The sequence below is a fragment of the Equus caballus genome, chromosome 19, assembly GCF_041296265.1.
Source record: "Equus caballus isolate H_3958 breed thoroughbred chromosome 19, TB-T2T, whole genome shotgun sequence".
Classification (NCBI taxonomy): Eukaryota; Metazoa; Chordata; class Mammalia; order Perissodactyla; family Equidae; genus Equus; species Equus caballus.
Window position 1 is genome coordinate 45,548,966 of NC_091702.1, and position 20,699 is coordinate 45,569,664.

The window sequence follows — 20,699 nt, forward strand, 5'->3', positions numbered from 1 at the left end:
GATAAAGTTTGGAGATCTATTGGCTTCTGTCACCTGAAGATCCATCTCCCTCACCAGATTTGGGAAGTTCTCAGCCATTATTTCTTTGAATAGGTTTTCTGCCCCTTTCTCCTTCTCTTCTCCCTCTGGTATACCTATAATCCTTACGTTGCATCTCCTAATTGTGTCTGATAATTCTCGGAGAGTTTCTTCATTTCTTTTAAGTCTTGCTTCTCTCTCCTCCTCTGCCTGCAACAATTCTATATTGCCATCTTCCAAATTGCTAATTCTTTCCTCCATATTATCGGCCCTACTGTTCAGAGCATCTAGATTTTTCTTAATCTCCTCTATTGTGTTCTTCATTTCCAGTATTTCTGTTTGGTTCTTCTTTATCGTATCAAACTCTTTTGTGACATAGCTCCTGAACTCGTTGAGTTGTCGGTCAGAATTCTCTCTTAACTCAGTGAGTATTTTAATGATGGCTGTTTTGAAGTCATCATCATTTAGGTTATATATCTCATTTTCTTTGGGATTGATTTCTGTGTATTTGTTACTTTCTTTCTGTTCTGGAGATTTAATGTATTTTTTCATATTGCTTGATGATGTTGATTTGTGCCTCCGCATGGAGATAGAGTTTAGTTGCTCCTTTCACTTGTTTCAGCTGCTGCGGTGGGGGGAGCAGCTGTTTATACTTCACCAACCAGGAACCCTGTCCGTAGTTGCTAACTGGGCCTGGGCCCCTCTTCGTAGCCACAGTGGCCCTTTGGATTCCCTCCTCTGCTGTGGGGGCCGTCACGGGGGGCTTCAGGCTGCAGGTGCCTACTGTTGTTGCCCACCTAGATGCGCTCTCTCCTTGGGGTCTGCAACGGTGTTATGGGCTTTTCCAGTGGCCAGGGGTGGGATCACTTTTATTTGTCGCTCGGTTGCTGTCGGCACCCACCAAATCTCACTTGTCCTCTATGGGTCGCAGGAGAGCTATTGGCATCTTCTACAGTCTGTGGTTAGTACACCTAGCTATGCTGCTTTTGCCCTGGGGTCTTCCAGCCTTGTGGCTGGCGGCTGGGTGCCTTCTACTGATGCTGTGCAGAGGCTTTCCCTAAGGCTTCTGTGAGCCTGTAGGGTTTCCCCCTAGGCTACTAAGCTGGGTCTCTGGAACTCTCTCCAGCCCCAGTCCTCTCCGAGATCTCCGGCCATCCCTAGCCTCACCGGGTGGGCAACGGCAGCTGGGGGTCGCCCCGCCCTCTGGGCTTCTCTCCGGGCCTCTGCCGGGAGCTCTGAATGCTCAGCGTGGCCCCTCTGCTACCGGCAGACAGAGAGTTTTGTCTGCTGCCTGGCGGAGCTCCGGCGCTTCCCCTCCGGGTCGCCGGACCCGCCTTTGGAAGTTCCCCCGCCCCGGTCCTCTCCGAGATCTCCGGCAATCCCTAGTCCCACGGGGCGGGCAACGGCAGCTGGGGGACGCCCCGCCCTCTGGGCTTCTGTCCGAGCCTCTGCGGAAGGATTTTTTTTTTAATTAAAAAAGAATTTGATTTTATAAAAGAAAGTTAAGAATTCGTATAGACTTTCTGACAAGACCCATCTATGTCGTCTTGGGCAGCTGAGCTGAGGTACTCCACCACTTGGGGGCAGCATGCCTAACTTGCCAGAAGTGTATATAATGAAGGCATTCTCTCTAGCATCATAACATAAAATGTCAGTATCCAATAGTTGCCCAAAAACGTACACAACACCAATCACCAGTGAAGGGCACATGATAAGACCTAACCAATGACAGATGAAGAGAAAACTACAAGACATGCTGAAAATAATCATATGATAGGGAGGGAGAAACAGCCCAAATCTGGAACCCACCAACTGAAAAACACGTCCTGCCTACCCTATGCTAGGCTGTCCCTCCAGCGTCTATATTCAGCGAGCTCCCTTATTTCCAACATTCTAGTCAAAGGAATCTGAACTAAATTTAAATCATCCTCACTTCCTAGCATGAGTTCCAGAAAAACCTGAATTTACTGGGACTTATTTCATCTGACATGTTGAAGTTTACTTCATCAAGGTGGCACCAGAAATATCAGCTTCCTAATCAGCCTGCCGTTGGTGAGCCACAAACTTCAGAAGCCTAAAAAAGAACATAAATGGCCCACCTAAGCTTTAAGACTCACTCAACATTGTGGCCCAGAGACAAACCCCAAGGAGGCCTCACTTTCTCGGAGGAAGGCAGGTAGGGACCTCAGTTCAGAGGAGCACAGACGAGGTTGGCAGCCACTTTGGGCCAAGCCAGGAACTGACCGCACAACCAGCCAAGGAGCGGAAACACACCCAGAGGCGAAACTGAAGACTCCCCAAGGGAAAAGAACAATTAAGTCTCTCTCGACTTCCTATCAGATCTGAACTTTAATGTGTGGTCCCTGTTAAGAGGTCTATTAGTTTAGGAAAGTAAAAAGAATCCTAATGTGGGAGACCCCAAAGGGCAGCCCCTTGTGACCAACCCGTTTACTCTCTTCAAATCCAGGATCAGGTTCAGGTGGATAACATATGGCCCTCAGTTAGGGTTTCTTGATGCTAGTGATAGCAGTGTTTGCACAGTGGGGCAACGAGGAGCAAATAAACTTAAATCTGGAGAAATGTAAAGACTTGGAATTCTAAGGCAAGGCGAACTAGAAGCATAAATAGGGAAATTTGGAAAGTAATTTGACAACGTGTATCACCAGCCTTAAAAAATGTCCACGATTGCCACAAATCTATCCCACAGAAACCATCTAAAATGTACACAAAGGTTGATACACAAACATGTTTCCTGAAAGTCATTTATAGCAGTGACATTCTGGAAATGACTTATCCATCTAATGATAGGTTCATTAAAATATGGTGCATCCCAGGACATTTTTTAATGTTATGAAAATATTCTTATGGTATAATGCTAAGTGGAATAAAACAAGAAGCAAAATTAAATAAATGATACGATTCAATTCTGTTTTTAAAAAGCTCTAAAGAAAAAAGAGAGGAAGGGAAAATGTCAATATATTAATTGTTACTATCTCTGGAAGGCAGAGTTAGTGGAGTTTTTTTATTCTGTATACTTTTCTGCACTTATTTCTAAAATAAAGAAATATTTTTCTAATTAAAAAAGAAGCCAAGGCTTTCTCACACTTTTAGGCATATATATTCATTCAGTCAGTATTTACCACCAGCCTGGTGGGTGTGACTGACCTCACTGCTATTCCTGCTGTTCCCACCAGCTCTAATCCTAACCTTAACCACCACCAAACCCTGACTTTGACAAAGCAGTGCTAGGGACAGCGAAGGACAACGTCTCTACTTTCAAGCAAGGCAAAGGAAAGAAACTGCTACTTGTCATTGGCCCCTTCTATGTGCCAAGTCCTGGGTCAGGCGCCTTCCATGTGTTCTCATGTAATCCTTACTACCATTGTGTTTGGTGATCTCTACGCCTATTTTACAGGTGAGGGAATTTGTCAGCAAGTGTGCACATTTCTCCTCCCAGAGGAAAGGGTTCTGGGATTCATTCTTCTTGGGCTGGAACCCCCTGCATAATTTGCAGGGTTAGCAGTTTTCCTCAAGCTCACCCTTTCCTTCACTGCTACTCCACATTCCACTCCCACCGAGCCAATGGCAATGCCCAAAGTTCCCTCTAAGGGTCACATTGAAGACGCATGTGAAGGAGAAGAAACACCCCCCTCTCCATCCGCATCAAAAATCCTTTATCCAATGCTGGGTCCTTGATTTATCACCTAAAAGCATTTACTGGTTCCTGGAATAACCAGGGCTGCTTCTCATAGTTACTTCATGGTCATATGGTTTCCACCTCGGATTGTCCAGGTTATCGTTCTCCAGGGAATCACGAATGCTGGTCTCTGCATTTGAAGCATCACAGCTGGCTCTCCACAACACACACACACACACACACACACACACACACACACACACACACACACACACACACACGGCTGCTATTCACAGGTTCCCACCAGCCCCTCTGGCCCTCTGGCCCCACCAAGATTGTGCTGATACAGACACAGACCTGCCCAGTCCAGGGTGGCATGGTCAAGGAAGTGAATCAACTTCAAAATGCATATCAGCTGACCACTAACTACGGCCAGAATTGTGCTTCTGAGGCCAGAGCAGGGCAGAAGATAGACCCAGGCAGGCGGCTGAGTGAAAGGAGCATCTGAACACCCAAAACACTGAACAGGACCACCATTCCTTGAATACACTAGACCACTCCCACCTATCCAGGCTCCATGTTCAGGGTCCCTGCTACCAACAGTCTTTTACTCATCTCTTTAAATAGTTTCCATGGTCTTAAGTGCTTTTTTTTCACCACAACTCTTGATGTCATTTGGTCACTAAAGCATACTTGACCATCATCCACAGATGAGCGGCATTTACATGTCTAAAACTGAACACAAACACCTGGGGAGGAGTCTCAGGCATCACCCCCACTACCATGTCCATTGTCCCGCACATCCACAGCCACCATCGCTGCCTCAGCCAGCAGAAGCGCAGGTTTGAGGCAATCGCCTCCTGCGTTTTCCCTCTGCAGCAACCTTCACATTTAGAATCCAAGAGAACCTTAGAGAAAGCAGGTTTGATGGACAGTTTGTCACTGCCCACCATAATTACATCCATCTGCCCCTCATCTCCTTACCACCCTCTCCCATGGTCCTGTCCCAATCCAATCCTTAGCCTATCCTTCAGAGTCTACCTTCCTACTCTCCCCAAATCTGTCCCCTGCACTCTATCACCACTGCCTCCTTCCCTTTGGCCTCCTCATCTCTTCAGTGGATAAAACCTCAGGGTCTGGTGCTAGACCATCTGGCCCCAAATTATACTGACTGTGTGTCCACAGGCAAGTTACTTAACCTCTCTGAGCCTGTTTCCTCATATATAAAATGGGAATAAAAATACCCATCTCAAAGTGCTATGAGAAGTAAGCTATGCATGTGAAGTATCTATAACAGTGCAACAATGTAGGTTAAAGAGAATAATAATAAGGGCTAGCATTTATTTATCACTTAATAAGTCATTCCAGAGGTTGGAAGCATTAAGTGTTTCCCCCCACTCAAAATCATGTTTGAAAATTGATCCATGTTGTTGCATATCACAGTAGTTCAAAAAAGCTAGTCAATGAAAACTACATACGGTAAGATTCCATTTTTATAAAGCTCAAAAACAAGCAAAACTAAACAATATATTGTTTATGAAAACATGTGGTAAACTATACCAAAAAAGCAAAAGAAAGATAACATGAAGCTCAGACTAGTGGCTATTTCTGGAGGAGGTAAGAGGGATCAGGACGACAAGGAACCACAGGTAGCTTCAAGAGCACAGGGGATGTCTGCTTCTGAAATTGGAGGATGGGCTCTCAGGTGTTCATTTTGTTATTATGCTTCATAACTTATATATACATTACATATATTCCTTAATATGTAGCAAATATTACTATATATGTGTGAATAGGTACTTATTATTATTAAGCTTCTTTAGCAGACAGACTAATAAGTACTGAGTGCCTGGGTGCTACAGAGAGACTGCTAGATAATTTCTTCACAACACCCTTGTGAGATGGACATTCTTTTCCCAAATTAAAAATCAGAATATTGGGGCCAGCCCAGTGGCACAGCAGGTAAGTTCACATGCTCCACTTTGGCAGCCCAGAGTTCGCCGGTTTGGATCCTGGGCGTGGACCTACATGCTGCTTGTCAAGTCATGCTGTCACCGGTGTCCAACATATAAAGTAGAAGAGGATGGGCACAGATGTTAGCTCAGGGCCAGTCTTCCTCAGCAAAACAGGAGGACTGGCAGCGGATGTTAGCTCAGGGCTAACCTTCCTCAAAAGAAAAAAAAATCAGAATATTGGAGTCAGAAATGTTGAGTAATATGACCAAGGTTTCCGCCTGTGCCAAATATCTTCCATTTTCCCCTTCAAATCCATTTTCCATCTTCTCTCCTCTACCTGATGCCCTGGGAGGCTGACCCACATGGACCACATCAAAGGGCTCCCTGTCACCTGGCTTCAGTTGCATTCAGCCAGTAACAAAGAATGACGGGTCAGAGAATGGGAGGACAGTGAAGAGTATCAATTCCCCTTTCCCCATTTCACAGAATCACCATGAGTGGGTGGCATCTCTCTATCGAAGCCCACAGTTCCTGGCAGGCAGCCCTCTCACACAGCGCTCTCTCTCTAGATTCTAGGCACTGCTCCTCACCTGGCCCCTTCAGGGCTAGAAGTCGTAATGTCCCCTCTCCCTCTTGTTTCTAGCCCTGGGATACCTTGACAATCCAAACCTTGCCTGTTTCTGTGTTCTCTGCCCAAATCACTGTAAAATGTCCCTTCACTGAACTCTCCTCAGATGACCCAGGTTGAGCAGCCATGTGTTTCCTGACTAAGAAGTGTGACAGCTGAGATCTGAACCCCAGGGCCTTCTGTCTATCCCAAGATACCTCTCTTCCCATTGCCGTGAAGGTTTGCATGGCTCCAAGGCGGGTGATCACAACCATGGTAGTTACTACTGTACTTGTACGTGCCTTAGCAGCAGAGTGGAAACAGTCTGCTCTTCAGGACTTGTGTTATGCAGTTAACAAGAGGGACACTTACCTGATATTGCTCAGAAATTTGTACAGAATGTGGGAACTGTAATAGAAATTATAAACCCTCAATAAACAATCAGCAAAATAAGCTAAAAATGGATCTGGAAAGGTCTAAGTTTTAGGCTGATAGTCTCCTTGGTCATATTTTCTGGACCTTCCATCACAACTCCCTGTATCCACCTTTAACTGATGACGCCAGAGCAAAGGGCAGGATGGCAACCACACATCTCAACAGGCCCTATGACAAAACTCATTCAGTGATGGCAGCTTGGGTCGCTAGGGCTCTCTCATGTGGAATGTAGTGGGAAGAAACCTTCCAGTTTTTACCTCCTTGTCTTTTAACTGTCTTTCTGGCTCTCTCTGCTTATTTCTATTTTCTGGTCGTGTTGAACAAAGACAGTGCTGGCTATAAGCCCAACTTATCTCTTGCTGAAAGAAGTAGAACAGGAGCAAATGTTACCAAATAATAAGCTGTGAATATGGGCACCTTGGTTTGATTGGCATCACAGAACGTCCCATCTTAATTTCCCATCATCTTTCCTCAACATGACACCTGTGTTCCTTGCCGGAGCTCTTAGCATCTCAGCAGCGCTGCTAAGAGCAGAGCTAGGTGGCAGATACATCAGGGGCTAACAACCGGTGCCCTTGGGAGCAGCAGAAATATAATCCTGACAAAGCAGGATACCAATAACGATGAAGAGGAGGAATTCAACGCAATAGAAGTAACCCAGGATTTCCTTACTAGATACTTAGACATTCCTGTTTCAAGCACACGGTTGACTCCCAACAATCATAGTGGGTAGATTATCCACAGTGTGGGCTCTGCCTGGGCAACCGTTTACTTTCAGACTAGATTTTCTATCCTGTCTCTAAATTTCTAGGGACATTCATCAGCTGATGGTATCTGAGTATTTCTTTTCCACCCCTTTCATGCACAAGTAACTGCAAGCAGATAGCAGGCCAGAACAAAAAGCTAGATAAGTATAGGATGGATGACAATCAGAAAAGGTGTAATACCAGAACTCATCAAGATCCCTATGCAGACCTTGTCTCATAGTAGGCACTCAATAAATATTTGTAGAACTGAGCAAATGGAGTTGTTAGGAAGTTGACTTACAAGACTTATTTCAAGGTCTCTTCCCATCCTGATATTTTATGATTCCTCAGAAGAAGATGATAGAAAGCTTGGAGAAGATCCGACTCATCAAGAGCAAGGAAGGGAAGTCGGAAAGGACTCACCTCAGACTGAGATGGATCCGAAAAGAGTAACTAGGACTGTTCCAAACTGTTGCACCCCAGGATGATCCTTGGTCCCAGGTGATGCCCTCAAATTCCCACCCAGAGTCCAAGCAGACTAGAAAGCAGTTCTCTTAGGATTTAAGATGTAGACAAGATATGAAGTGAAATTCCAGGCCGTAAGCTATTTAGGGAGTCTGAGAAAGGGAATGCATGTTTGTCGGGGTGGTAAGACTCTGTTTAGAGGTCCTGGATTTTATGATGTATGTTTTTTCCAATATCATAAAAATACAGAATTCAGGGCAAGAGAGACTCTTAGAAATGATCTAATCCAGCCTCCAGCCCAGTGAAGGAATTGTTCCTACAACATTCCTAACAGAAGGTCATCCAGTCTCCAGCGACAGGAAGCTCACTTTCTCCAGAAGCAGCAGCGTTACTGCTGGACAGTTCCCACATGGGCAGGTTCCTTCTTCAGTTCAGAGTCCTGATCTCTATAACTTCTACCCATTGATGCAACAGAGACCATGTCTGTTCCTTCTCTTTGGGGCAGCTCTCCCAAAATCTGAAGTCAGGAATCACTTTTCTCCCATTTTTACTCTTGCCAACAAACATCCTTCGTTCCTTCATGCAGAGACATGATTTGTGGATCCCTCAATATACTACTCCCTTGACAATACTCTAACTGGCCAATATAGTTCTTAAAATGGGGCTGGCAGAGTTCAATGTTGCAGAGTTGAATGCAATGGTCCAGAAATGGCCTGGCCTTCACAGAGGATAATAGGAATATTTCTTCCCATTCATTTCTAAATTATCACAACCATCTGTTTAATTGTCTATTCTAGAATGGTGCCAAAAATGGCCATCAAGCCAAATGGTTCCTTAGATTCTGGGATCCTCTTTCATCACTTACTAGTGCTTATTTGCTTGTCTTCTGCCAGCTGGTTCATCTCCTATGCTACCAGCACAGTCATTTATTGCACTGCCCTTTATGGTCACTGGTTTGGTGCTGAGTAGAGAAATATCCAGGTTTTCCCAAACTCTCTCAAAATGTCTGTTCCTGCTCACCATGAATCCTTAATCTAGCTGGCATATAGAGCCTCTAAATATCAGTTAAATAAACAGAGAATGAAGAAACGCATGTCAAATGTCGCCTACAGGCCAGTCTGCAGAGCATACTCCACCTCCCACAGGAGCTGTCTTTTCAGCCTCCTGGGCCATGACCCAGGATAAATCATTTCTTCTCATCAGTATCATCAACCTAATCCAGCAATTCATTTTCACAGTTTCTTGCTAAGCAGAGGACTGGAAAATACTCTCTGACCCACTGAGTTCTTCGGTTTCCTCCCCACCTTGCCCCACCCCCCACCCCGCCCGAGATTTATGGTCTTTAGAACAATTCTGTTCTAGGTTTTGTTTCCAAGAGTTGTCACGTGTGAACTTGTCGCCAACAGAATCAGGAAGTGATGAGTGGGCATGACTAGTTGGTAAACTCTGCAGCCTGCCAGGTATTCACACTCCTGATGAACACAGGCCCCTCTGGAGGGAGGCAGCAGGCATCCTAGAACAATTTTTCCAGTGAAGATGGCAGCGGGATTCTTGCCTCCCACCTGCCAGAACCTGTGAAGCACCTTGTCTGCTCTCAGGAGCACGGGATGCAGTACTGTGACCACCCTCTGAGAGGCAGAGAGCCTGCATCTATATTCCTTCAATGATAATGAATTGTTTCTCATTTTTCATGACCTTCCTCTCAGCCCCACTTGGGTTTCATTCCCCTTCACCCAACAGAAATCCTTTCCTTTTTAATTGCTTCCAATCTGTTTTGTCCCATCTTTGCTTAACAAGTCGGAATGAAGAAAAGCATTCTTCCAACTCTTTTACCTTCTATTCTAAAGAAAAAATTAGCATGCATTAGCTGCAGGCATGTGATAAACACACTGGAAAGAAAAATTTACCCTCCATATCTCCTGGGATCCCAATTTCTTTTGGCTCTAAGAGAACTGAGAGTCCATCACGGATCCCCATGAAAACTTTTCTTGTAAATTGCTTTAGAAAATGCCTGGTTTTATGCCTGTTAGCAGTGTACATAGGAAAGATGCTTTTAAAGCTGCTTTGCCCCTAGAAGGCTAAATTGCAAAATTACCTAGATCAATTATGGGTTGTTTAGTACACCTCCTTGCCTCCAAGATGGAAGGAAATATTTCTTCTGTATAAAGACCTCTAGAAAAAAAAATCTCCTATTCTATTCTTTAGTCTAAAGTCTCATGCACAAAGTTTAGTTCTTCTTTGGATATAGCTCAAATCCCTTTTGTTGGAGCTTAAGACCTTTTATCATTTTTCTGGTCCCTGGTGGATATTATAAAGAAAAAAATAGATATTATATGACATCTATTTGTTCCCAGGCTCTGCTTGGAGCTCTTCAGGCTCCCCACTCCATTCAACATCCTTTTAAGCATTTGATGACTGTTCTGAAATCCCCTTTCCCACCTGCCCATCACCATCCACCAATCCCTTTACATTTGTCTCCCCTGTAGCTCTTTCAAATGCAGTGCTTGCCTCGCTTGACATCTGCTTCAAGAATTCAATCAGCCCGTTCAAGAATTATCCAAGGTCTCCCAGCAAAGGCAGGGCTGAATATACAGCTCCTCTCTGTAGTTTACTAATCCTCCCACAAAATGCACAGAGGCAAGATGAAGGCACCACTTCTTACTTGCCACAACAAACACTTGACAGGCTCCAGCCCTACTAAGAGGTAAAGAACAGAGGCCCCATTGGCCAAGAGCGAGGATGAGCAGAGCACTGGGGCAGGAGTCAGGAGGGCTGAGTTCTGGGCTGAGCTCTGCCACTGACCCCTGGTAAGCAACTCCCGTCCCGCATCGACCCTGTTTCCTAAGCAGAACACAACACGCATTTGCCTAGATTTCTTCTCAGGGCTCTTCCGGCTCTCACATGCTACAATTCTCTGACTAGGCAAAGGCCTCTCCTCTCCGTCCTTGAAAGATATAGACCATGGCCTTGGCATGTCTCCCTCCACCAACCTCCACGGCCAGCACCGCACAGAAACACTCAGAAACCATGTTTCTCAACCTTTTTTTAATTATCATCTTCCTCTGCCCCAAAAGAGACTTTTTATACTTTTTTCCTTAATAATCTACCCAATGAAAATTTAATACTATGAATATACTGTATATATGTTTATTTTCTATGTGTATGGCTGTGCTTAATACATAAGAGAGCAAGTCCTTTTGCTACCCTAAGAACCAATTTTCATCCCCCTTGTGGGCAATATTACCCCCTTTAAAAATGCATGACCTAGATTGAGCTGAGGGCTGCTTCTAGCTGAATGATACAAGTGGAGTTATTTACCCCAAACTCCAAAAGCCACAAACATATTCACAAGCCAGAGATTTTAAGAATATTCCATTGCACAAGCCAGAGGGGAATCAGCTTGAGTTCCCATTTCCCTAAGGTAAATAGCAGCTTCCCATCCCTCCTCCCCAGGCCACAGTGTCTCCTGTTTCAGGCCCTGTCCTGGTCCTCTTAGCCTGGGACCTTCATCTCTGCCCACAGTTCCCACTTACAGCTCCTACTCCATTCACATGAATCCCAGCAGTAACAATGGGAATGATGGGAATGAGGCAAACAATGCGTGATGATGTTCCAGGAATAATTAGAATCCACTCTGGCAGGGATGGATGCTCATTCCAATTCACTTACATCAGCCCAGCTCTCCCTCCCTCCCCTGCAGGACCATTCCCTTCCCCTTACCTTGGCACGCTGGCCAAATAGGTCACGAGTTTCCTCAGGTCTTCCTGTCTTATTCTATCATGATTGCTGCGAGCAGGGAAGGTCAGGATGGGTCCTCCTCGCTTATCCCGGCCCCCTGCAGTGAGGAAGAGGAGGGAGTTTAAGAAAATGAGCCAGAAAGTGTGCTGCAGAGGAAAAAGGATTTCATCTGAGTGTTGGATGAAACAGGCAGAAATATGGTGCCCAGAAAAATCCAGTTACTGCTTAAGACAAGGGCACAGGGTTTGGATGTGGGTAACGTGCGACCTCGGGCAAGTCTTTTGACTTCTCTGATGCCTCATCTGCAAAATGTAGATGAACATAGTGATGACCACATTATAGGGTTGCTGCAAGGACCAATGAGTTGGTACACAGGGAAGCACTTTGAAAAGTAAAGCTCTCTACAAATGTGCGATGACAATGAAGGTGGTGTAACAGTTCTTGCTGAGAAAACAAGCCATTGAAAGTGCTATAAGGTCTTTGGAAATTTAACCTCCAATTCACTTCTCTTTGCAGACCTCTGTGAGGTGGAAGAGCTCAGGATTAACTGACTGCCATGGTGAGAAGACCTTAAAGCATCCATCCAGGACATCAATGCTGGGAGGTTCTAGATTCATAGAAAAGACATTAAGTGTTCTCTACACAGCCAAGGAGCCACCCCTGCCTGCCTACCTGAGGTGCCACCTGTCACTCCTGCTAGAGGAGCACATGAATCTTCATCGGAAATAAGATGCTCAAGGTCTTAATCAGTGCAAATGCATATGTATATGGTATGATTACAAATGTTTTCTAAATATCACATAAAAAAAAGCTGGAAGGAGTTTACTGAAATGATGACCATTGTTGTTATTAGAAGGCTGGGATTTTACATGGTTGCTTTTCCTTCCTCTATTTTCCAAACTTTCTATTCACTATTTATTCTTTAATTTAAACATTTATTCATTAATGGGTGCTATGATCAGAAAGCAGGACCCAGTTTCTCAGGAGAGTTAGACGGGGGCGAAGCTAAGGTGTAATAACTATGTCCTTACAGGCACTGGCTATTACACAAGGAAAACCTCTGTGCCATGATCACAGACTCCCCATCCCACGTGCATCTCAGGCAGCTGCCTGATATCCCCAGAGCAAGGACCACAAGGGGATCTAAAGCAAGAGGGAGGACGGGTTGGCATGGAAAGGAAGCTTAAAGCTTAGCCCTCGGAAGAAGGATCTCTTCCAAGGAAAGGTGGAGCCCCCCAGGGCCCCCACCCAGGAGTGAGTTCATGAATGTTTCCCTCTGTTTGTGGGGTCCTGATGCCACACAGACAGAGAGGAGGCTCAACAAATAAAATCCAATCCACTCCAGGATAGTCCTGAGCAGGAAATAAGGAGAGTGCAAGGAGAAAAGGATCAAACAAGATCCAGGCCACGGAGAGATCTGGTCCTGAAAAAAAGATGTCTCAGCACCACCCCCCTTCCCCCAGCCCCATATCAGGGCAGATTTGTGTAGATATACCACAGAGTTGGTCCCAGGGCCCCCAGTTCCAGATCTTCCATACCACAGGTCCTGGTTCTTTGTACAGAAAACTACCCCCATTTCATCTGCCTTGCAAATGGTTTCCATCTCGCAACTGCCTTCCACATGAGGAAAAGGAAGCAGAAGGATTAAATGGAAGGTTCCCCAAGAGCAGGAGTTTCTCCCACACTCTCAACCTTCTCCTCCAACCTTGATCAACCCGAAGGATTGTCGCTCTTGGGTGGTTTTAACTGCAGCTGTTGCGCTTCCACCTGACCTTCCATGGACACTTTCAGAGTAGAGCCATGGGAACAAGAGGGTCAAGGCTGGTCTAGTCAGGAAAGGCTAACTAAGGAGTCTAGAGACCTGTTGACACTGTCCCTTCTGAGCTAGAGCCAATGCTACCCTTGGAGACAGGAGTTTCATAATCATGGCTGGGGAAGGTTCCAGATGGCAGGGGAGGGGGAGTAAGGAGAGAAGGCCTGGGGAAGTGCAAACCTCTTCCCTCAGGAAGCATGGATAAGGAGTCAAGAGGGGGCAGGAGGATCAAGCCAGGTATTTTCAGAAAGAAGAGAACCTTGCAAGATTGTAGGAAGAAGAGGAGGAACAAGCATAGAGGAAGAGAATCATTATTCTGGAAAGAGTAGGGACGATGGATAAAGCAAGGCCTCAGAGTAGGCACACGGGGAGGGGTCTTGCCCCTTTCTCTGAAGCGGGCTGATAGAACTCAAAGAGGGAGAAGGAAAGAGATAAATTATGGAGAGGGAGTTCAGCCTGCCTGAGGACATTGTTCTTTAGGTGAAATAGGAAATAAGATCACCTGCCCAGGATCGGGGCAGGCTTGAGGTGCTGGGAGAGAGGAGAAGTGGACCATGACTGGCCAGCATCCCTAAAGAATGAACAGCAGGACTGTGTACGATGCAGGCTTACGGGAAGGTGGCAGGGTACTGGGGCATAATGCGAGCTCTACTGAAAGGTCTGGCCGTAGGGTCCATGCTAGGCTCTACCTTGAGTGAAGGCAGAATAGAGCTAACACATGGAGCAAGTGGGGAGGCCCCAGTGAGGGTAGGAAACGTCCTGCTGGATTATGAGTTCTCAGAGAAGAGGGAACAGCATATGTTTTGTTCATCTGATATCCATCCTCTCCCAACTTATAGTGGAACATAAGAAAGGGTCAAAGGTAAGAGGCTAAGGCCACAGTCAGACATATCAAGCCTCAAGGTCTTGGATGTACATGACCAGGGTAGGATGGTGGAAGACTTTGGTGCCAAGGAGGCTGAGTGGCATGATGAAACTGTAGGATTTGATCAATAATTGACATGGTTGCTGAAATTACAGAGGGCAAAAGCAGAAATGAAAGAATGAGAACCCCCCCGCCCAAGTCAACGTATGATGGATGTGGATCCCAGAGGGTAGGAGACAAAAGTAATTAAGTTTTTAAAAGGTAATAGAGATGGTAGCAGTATCTTCAAAGTCCCATTGCCTTAATCATCAAATATCTGCTGTTTGCCTACTCGTGCAAGGTTTCGGTGCTAGGAGCTATAGGATAGGAATGTCGAGTATAAAGAGGGAGGGGATGGCTTGATGTTCTAGAAATGGTGATGATCACCTTCCATGGAGGCAGGGCGGGACAGGGCTGGAGGAGGGAATGCAGAAAGGAGGGAAAGTCAGGGCTTCCCTGATTGAGCTGGAGGAGGAACAGTGCTCACAATTTTCAGAGGCACTCAGGCTCCCCTCAGGGCGGTTTGGGAAGGTGGAGAGGACAAGAGAAGTACATCGAGTAAGGATCATACCACAAGTCTGGTCTGTGTAACAACGCTTCTGCAAGACGTTAATGGACTCAGTGATTGTTTTAAGGGAATGAGGCTATTCTGTAGTTTGGGAGATGCTGCCATGTGTTTGATGGACACGTGCTTTGATGAACGTGGCAGATCTCCAAGAAGGGGCTCTAACATGTAGCATTTCCCAAACTTATTTGAGAGTAGAACCCCCTTCCCTTTTTTGAGAATCATCTCATGGGACTGTTGTTCTATGCCGCACACTTTGAGCGACGTAGGCCCAGGGTACAAAAGATCCTGCAGCAGCGGCATGGAGCTTTCCTGGGAGCAATGGAGAACGATGTTGGTGGAGAGAAAGAGGCAGAGAGGGACATCGAGATGGGGCCAAAAGGAGGGTATGGGTGCACATGAAGATAACAGGGGTGGAACGGGCCCTGCACAAGAACGTCGGATAAAGGGACAGGGGGTGCTGTGCTTGGGAGGTATATGTGCACAAAGGAAGCCAGAGAGGGGGCAAAGGGGAGCCCACAGGTTGTGAAAACAGAGCAAGATAGGGCAAGGCTGTCATGGCCACAGATCCTGTCACACACACGTGCACACGCCCACATGCAGAAGCTGCTGGGCTGCCAGATCATTCCAAATGTGCGTTCCCATGGCAGCACAGCTTTCCTTTCCTCTGGCCACGCTGGGGGCACTCCAGGGAGGGCAGGCACAACAACAGTTAGTTTCTGTGCCCACCACCTTCCTTGCAGGGCTTTCTTCTCAGAAAGCAATGCAACGGCTACACTGCATTATTTAATTCTGGGTTTCTTTATTTTGTCTTATTCTTGTGTTTTGTCTTTTAAAAGCGTTTTCAGTTTGTTTTCTGTTTTCGTTTTTTTTTTTTTTTTTTTGATGCAGACAGTCATCCCCCTGGCACCCTCAGTGTCCTTCTCAGACACGAAAGGACAATGTTCCCTAAGCCCAGGAGCTCCTGCACCACATGCTGATGAATAAGACTTACCCCAGGCGGCTCGGCCCACATCAGCACGTGGGAGTGAGCTGCACACCCCAGCCCCTTGGTCCTGCTCTAGGAAGCTTCGACCTCCTTCACGGATGATTAACTGCCTTCTTAGCACATTGCTTCTATGTGCTCCCTTAGGACAAACCTCTACACTTGGGAAGGTCTTTTCTAGGGCTGGCTGGGCCCTGCCCCAGGGCTCCAACTGAACTCACACGGGAAAAAATAAATCATGGACAATCAAGCAAGGGTCCCCGTGTCAGAGTGTACCATATCTGCACTCACATGCCCCGAACTGATACAGAAGAGGATGGCGCTCAGAGGCTATGCATTAAAACCAAGAAGGCCTCCTGGAGGAGTCAAAGTGGGACTTGGGAAGGAAAAGAAGGTGTGGGGAGGGTGCTGCAGGCAGAGGAAGCTCAGGCATGAGAGAAATGGGAGGACTAGCAGGATAACCTAAGAAAGGACATCAGGTTACTAAGGCTCAGCGCCACAGAGAAGGAGAGGGTAAAGCCATGACGGGGCTCCCCTTGGGAGGAGAGAGTAAACAGTAGAGGGCTGTGGGTCAAGTCCTCGGGCCAGGCTGAGGGCAGCCGCAGAAGTCAGAGGCCTGGTGCTGCCCAGGGGCCCCAAGACATCTACATAAGGTCTCCCGACACACTCAGCAGGCACTCAGATGCGAGTTTACAAAGCCTTTGGAGGTGTGTTGCCAGCACCTCTCCCCACACTGAAATCGCTGCCACGGGGTCCTGCCAAGGGCTTGTTTGGCCTGCGCTCAACATCTTTACTGACGGGCTCCCTACCTAATAAGACGCACAAGCACCTGACACCAGTGGGACCTCCCAATCACTCTCATCTAACAGCAATGACAACAACAAAACACTAGCATTACTTCTACTACTACTACTAACAATAATATGGAATGCACTTGGTACCTTACAAGGTTTACACACTCCCATCACATACTCTGCCCTCACCTCCCATCCTCACTCTCTGAACCAGCCATCCCTCACCTTCCCTCTGGTCAGGCAGGAGACACTGCTGCTTGGTTTCTCCGTCCTCATACCCCCTCCTCTCTCTCTCTTCTCTCCCTTTTGGCTGTCACCCATCAGCCAGGCCAGTGGTACCTGTGGAGTGAACTCTGTGCTGTGGGACTGTACTGGCTTTTTCCCTGTGATTCCACTGCTACTCCTCGTAGACGACCAGAACCATCCAGAAACAAAGGTTCAGTCCTCAAGGAACAAGCGGGGGATGTGTTCCTTTAAGTGTGATCCTTGGCTCCTCACATTACCAACAGACTCTGATCCAGGAGGCCTATGGTGGAGCCCCAGAACTGGCGCTCAGAGGGATACTGGTGCGCCTAGGGCTTGGCTTCGATTACATCAGGGGTCACCAAACTTTTTCCTAAAGAGCCAGATAGCAAATATTTTAGGCCTGTGGCCATCTGGTCTCTGCTGGATCTACTCAACTCTGCTGTTGCAGTGAGAAAGCAGCCAGTGACCCCAACTGTGGTAGGTGAATCATGGCCCCCAAACATGTCAGGTCCCAATCCCTGGGACCTGTAACTGTGACTTACTTGCAAAAAGAGTCTTTGCAGATGTGACTAAGTTAAGGATCTTGAGATGGGGAGATTATTCTGGGTTATATGAGTGGGCCCTAAATGCAGTCACAGGTATCCTTATAAGAAGGAGGCAGAGGGAGATTTGACACAGACAGAAGAACAGAAGACAATGTGACCACAGAGGCAGAGATGGGAGTGATGCAGCCACAAGCCAAGGAATGCTGGCAGCCACCAGCAGCCGGAAGAGGCAAAGAACAAATTCTCCCCTAGAGCCTCTGGACATAGCACAGCCCTGCTGGCACCTTGAGTTCAGCCCAGTGACTGATTTTGGACTTCTGGCCTCCAGAACCGTGAGATATCAAATTTCTGTTGTTGTGAGCCACCAGGTTTGTGGTAACTTGTTACAGCAGCAATAGGAAACTAATATACCATACAACAAATGCACAGGCCTGTGTTCCAATAAAACTTTATTTCTAAAATAGAAGGCTGGCCACTGATTCAGACATTAAAAGGTCCAGGTGCACAAGACAGATTGGAAAGAAAAGTCAGAAATAAATATTTGGAAGTCATTATTCAGAAAAATAAATAAATAGATACACTCACTCACTCGAGTTCCCTTTGCCAGGAAGGAGAGATGAGGAGGAGCCAGAAAAAATTTCAATCTCCTGCCCATGACTCACTCAGAGATGAACCCAAACAAAACCTCTAGGAATGTGTGAAGTGGATAGACTCCTCCAACTGGAGCATCTCCCATAGGGACCTCAGTGGCTCCTGCCGGGCACGACAGGCCTGGGACGGTGGGGTGTTTGAGGTGTAGGTGTGTAGGGGGTGTGAGGTGTGGAGGGGACACCTACCTGTGGTTATAAACGTCCTCTAGAACACCCAGCTGGGACCAGAGCTCTCCCTTCTTTCTGCCTGCCTCTGGAGAAAGGAAGCAGCTGCTCCCAGTGTCACTTCTCCTCCCCACCCCCCTACAAAGAAGTGAGCGCCCGCATGCATGCATGCGCACACACTTCTCTAGGTCCATTACAGAGGAAAGTTCTAGAGATACTCACCAGACACGAAGGCCACTTTTTCCTTTAGGATGGGAAGGACATCAGAAGCTTTCAAACCATCATTCCGAAAAGACCCTATGGGATAATAAAACAGAAGGAATCAGGGTAAAAGACACCAGATGCCTGAATCCCACTCTCAGCCTCCCAATCCCGTAATGGGACAGAAAGTTCCGCCTACATCCCAGCTGAATGGAACAGGAGAGGGCCCACAACAGAAAGGACACTCCCACATGACACCAGGCTACAGGGTGATCAAGGGTGTGGCCCTCTGACTCCTCCCCAGGAGAGGACAGTCCAAGTTACCCCCCACCACACAGACAAAGTTCCATGCCCTGGAGACAACAGCTATAGCCTTGTTATTCAAAGAGCAGGGCTTTTAAAAAACCACTGTTGTACCTCTAGTGCCGAGACAGTGTCTGGTACACAGTAAGCACTCAGTAAACATCTTCTGAACAGGTTAATTAATATCAAGATGGACCACAACGTCCTAAATAATTCTTTTTGCCTTTCCTTTACAAGGCATTGTGGCTCTTAGTCTTCATTTTACAAATGGGAAAGTAAACCACAAAAATCCCCAAGTGGTAAGCAGAGTTGAATGCAATACCCTTCTCCATCCTTCTTCCTTCTCCCCCTCAATGTCACCATCACCAGTCCACCACAGACAGGAGGTGCGGGGACACCAACCTCCTGGGAAGGACATGTACTCCTTTCTTCAGCAGCTCATTCTCTGCCTAAATCTTGCTGCTCAGTTGGAAAGCCCTTTCTGGGGTCTAGTTGAGTTCCTGTTAGTGGGTTGGAGGCAGAGGCCTGGGGCTGACAGAGGATGAAAAATAACAATGTCCCTGGAGAAACAGTAGCCTCAAAGGACAACCCAGCCCAGTGTGAGATGTGTGGGAAAGGAGGACCCAGCTTCCACACACACACACAAAACCCCAGGCCAGCCCACTGTGCCCCTATCATTTAACCAGAGAACTCAACAAGGACTCTCAGGGAGAGCCAGCCCACGCTCAGAGCCCTATGAGCTGTAACTGGAATCTGCTGTGGGTCACCACCAGGGACATGGCACAGATGGACCCCAGAAGAGATCCGGTTCTGTATCAGCTCAGTGAGACAGAACCAGAGACCACAGACTCCCCCACTACTGCCTTTCTCCACTTGGCTTACTCCCTTGTGGTCCCAACCTGACAATCTACAGAGGGGAGAAATGTGCAGGACCCTCCCACTCAGGGCTGTGACAATCTCTAAACACTGAGCGTCTCAAGAGACCTACTCGGGAATTCTGGCAACAACCCAGGGTTAAGACCACACTCAACCAAAGAGGAGGAGAGATGTGTCCCCAGAATGCCAGTTTCCACAGTCAGAGGTCATATTCTAACCCCACACAAATTTCCAAAGTGTCTCTGACCATTTCACCTTCTTCTTTTTCATTTTTCACTAAATGAAGACAGTGAGCCTTTTTATTCATCAGTTGCTTCTCTTTACAAGCTGACCCACAGTACCTGATGCTGCAGTAACCAGCACAAGTCTCACTTTGAGAGGACGGTGGGCAATAGAAGAAAAAAAATAATGCCATAAAAAACAAAGCTCTAACTATAAGCATTGTTTTGTACATTCTATCCTTAGTTTCTACATTTGATCTTACGCTCTGATCTTATCTTCCAACACAGAAAAACTCATAAATCTCACTAGTAGAAACTAATTAGGATCAATATAAATTATTATAGAATTTACAAATAGATACATAGGGTATTTTTCACCCTCATGCAATAAGGAGACGGTTCAGCTTCGTTGGCAAGGAAGAGTCCTATCAGGCTTTCGCAACTAGACAAGGATCATCTTTAATTAACACATAAATTGTTTGTGTAGAATGATGCTTCTGCATCAAAACAGCTTATTTGCATATGTGAAATGTGTCTTTCTATACGTCAGTTTTAGAACATTCTCCTCTACATCGCTACATGCATGATTAATTTCTATAGAAAAAAATTTTAACAAGAAAAGTTAAACTTCAGTCGTCTTCTTCCAGATTATTTACAAGTTCAAAAACAGCGAGGCCCAAACTAATGAGATTTTACTGTATAACAAGAATCCATAACCCTCTTCTCCCCTAAATTCCTGTCCTGTATTTCCCACTGCTCTTCTCTCCTCCCCTACTGTGTTAAAGGAGACAAGATGGCTCTAATTCCACATAGTTCCCAGACACTAAGGA

At 46.5% G+C, this 20,699-nt stretch overlaps 1 protein-coding gene across 39 annotated transcripts in view; it reads right to left on the reverse strand.

Moving 5' to 3' along the window:
* Positions 1-20,699, reverse strand: part of KALRN (kalirin RhoGEF kinase) — a 641,465-nt gene that overhangs the window by 439,637 nt on the left and 181,129 nt on the right. For all 39 annotated transcript variants that reach the window (XM_070243654.1, XM_070243649.1, XM_070243655.1 and 36 more), the window contains 2 exons: positions 18,491-18,565; positions 11,584-11,698 (listed from right to left, as the gene is read on the reverse strand). In XM_070243654.1, coding sequence (XP_070099755.1) covers positions 11,584-11,698; positions 18,491-18,565 — 190 coding nt within the window. The remainder of the gene's footprint in view (positions 1-11,583; positions 11,699-18,490; positions 18,566-20,699) is intronic.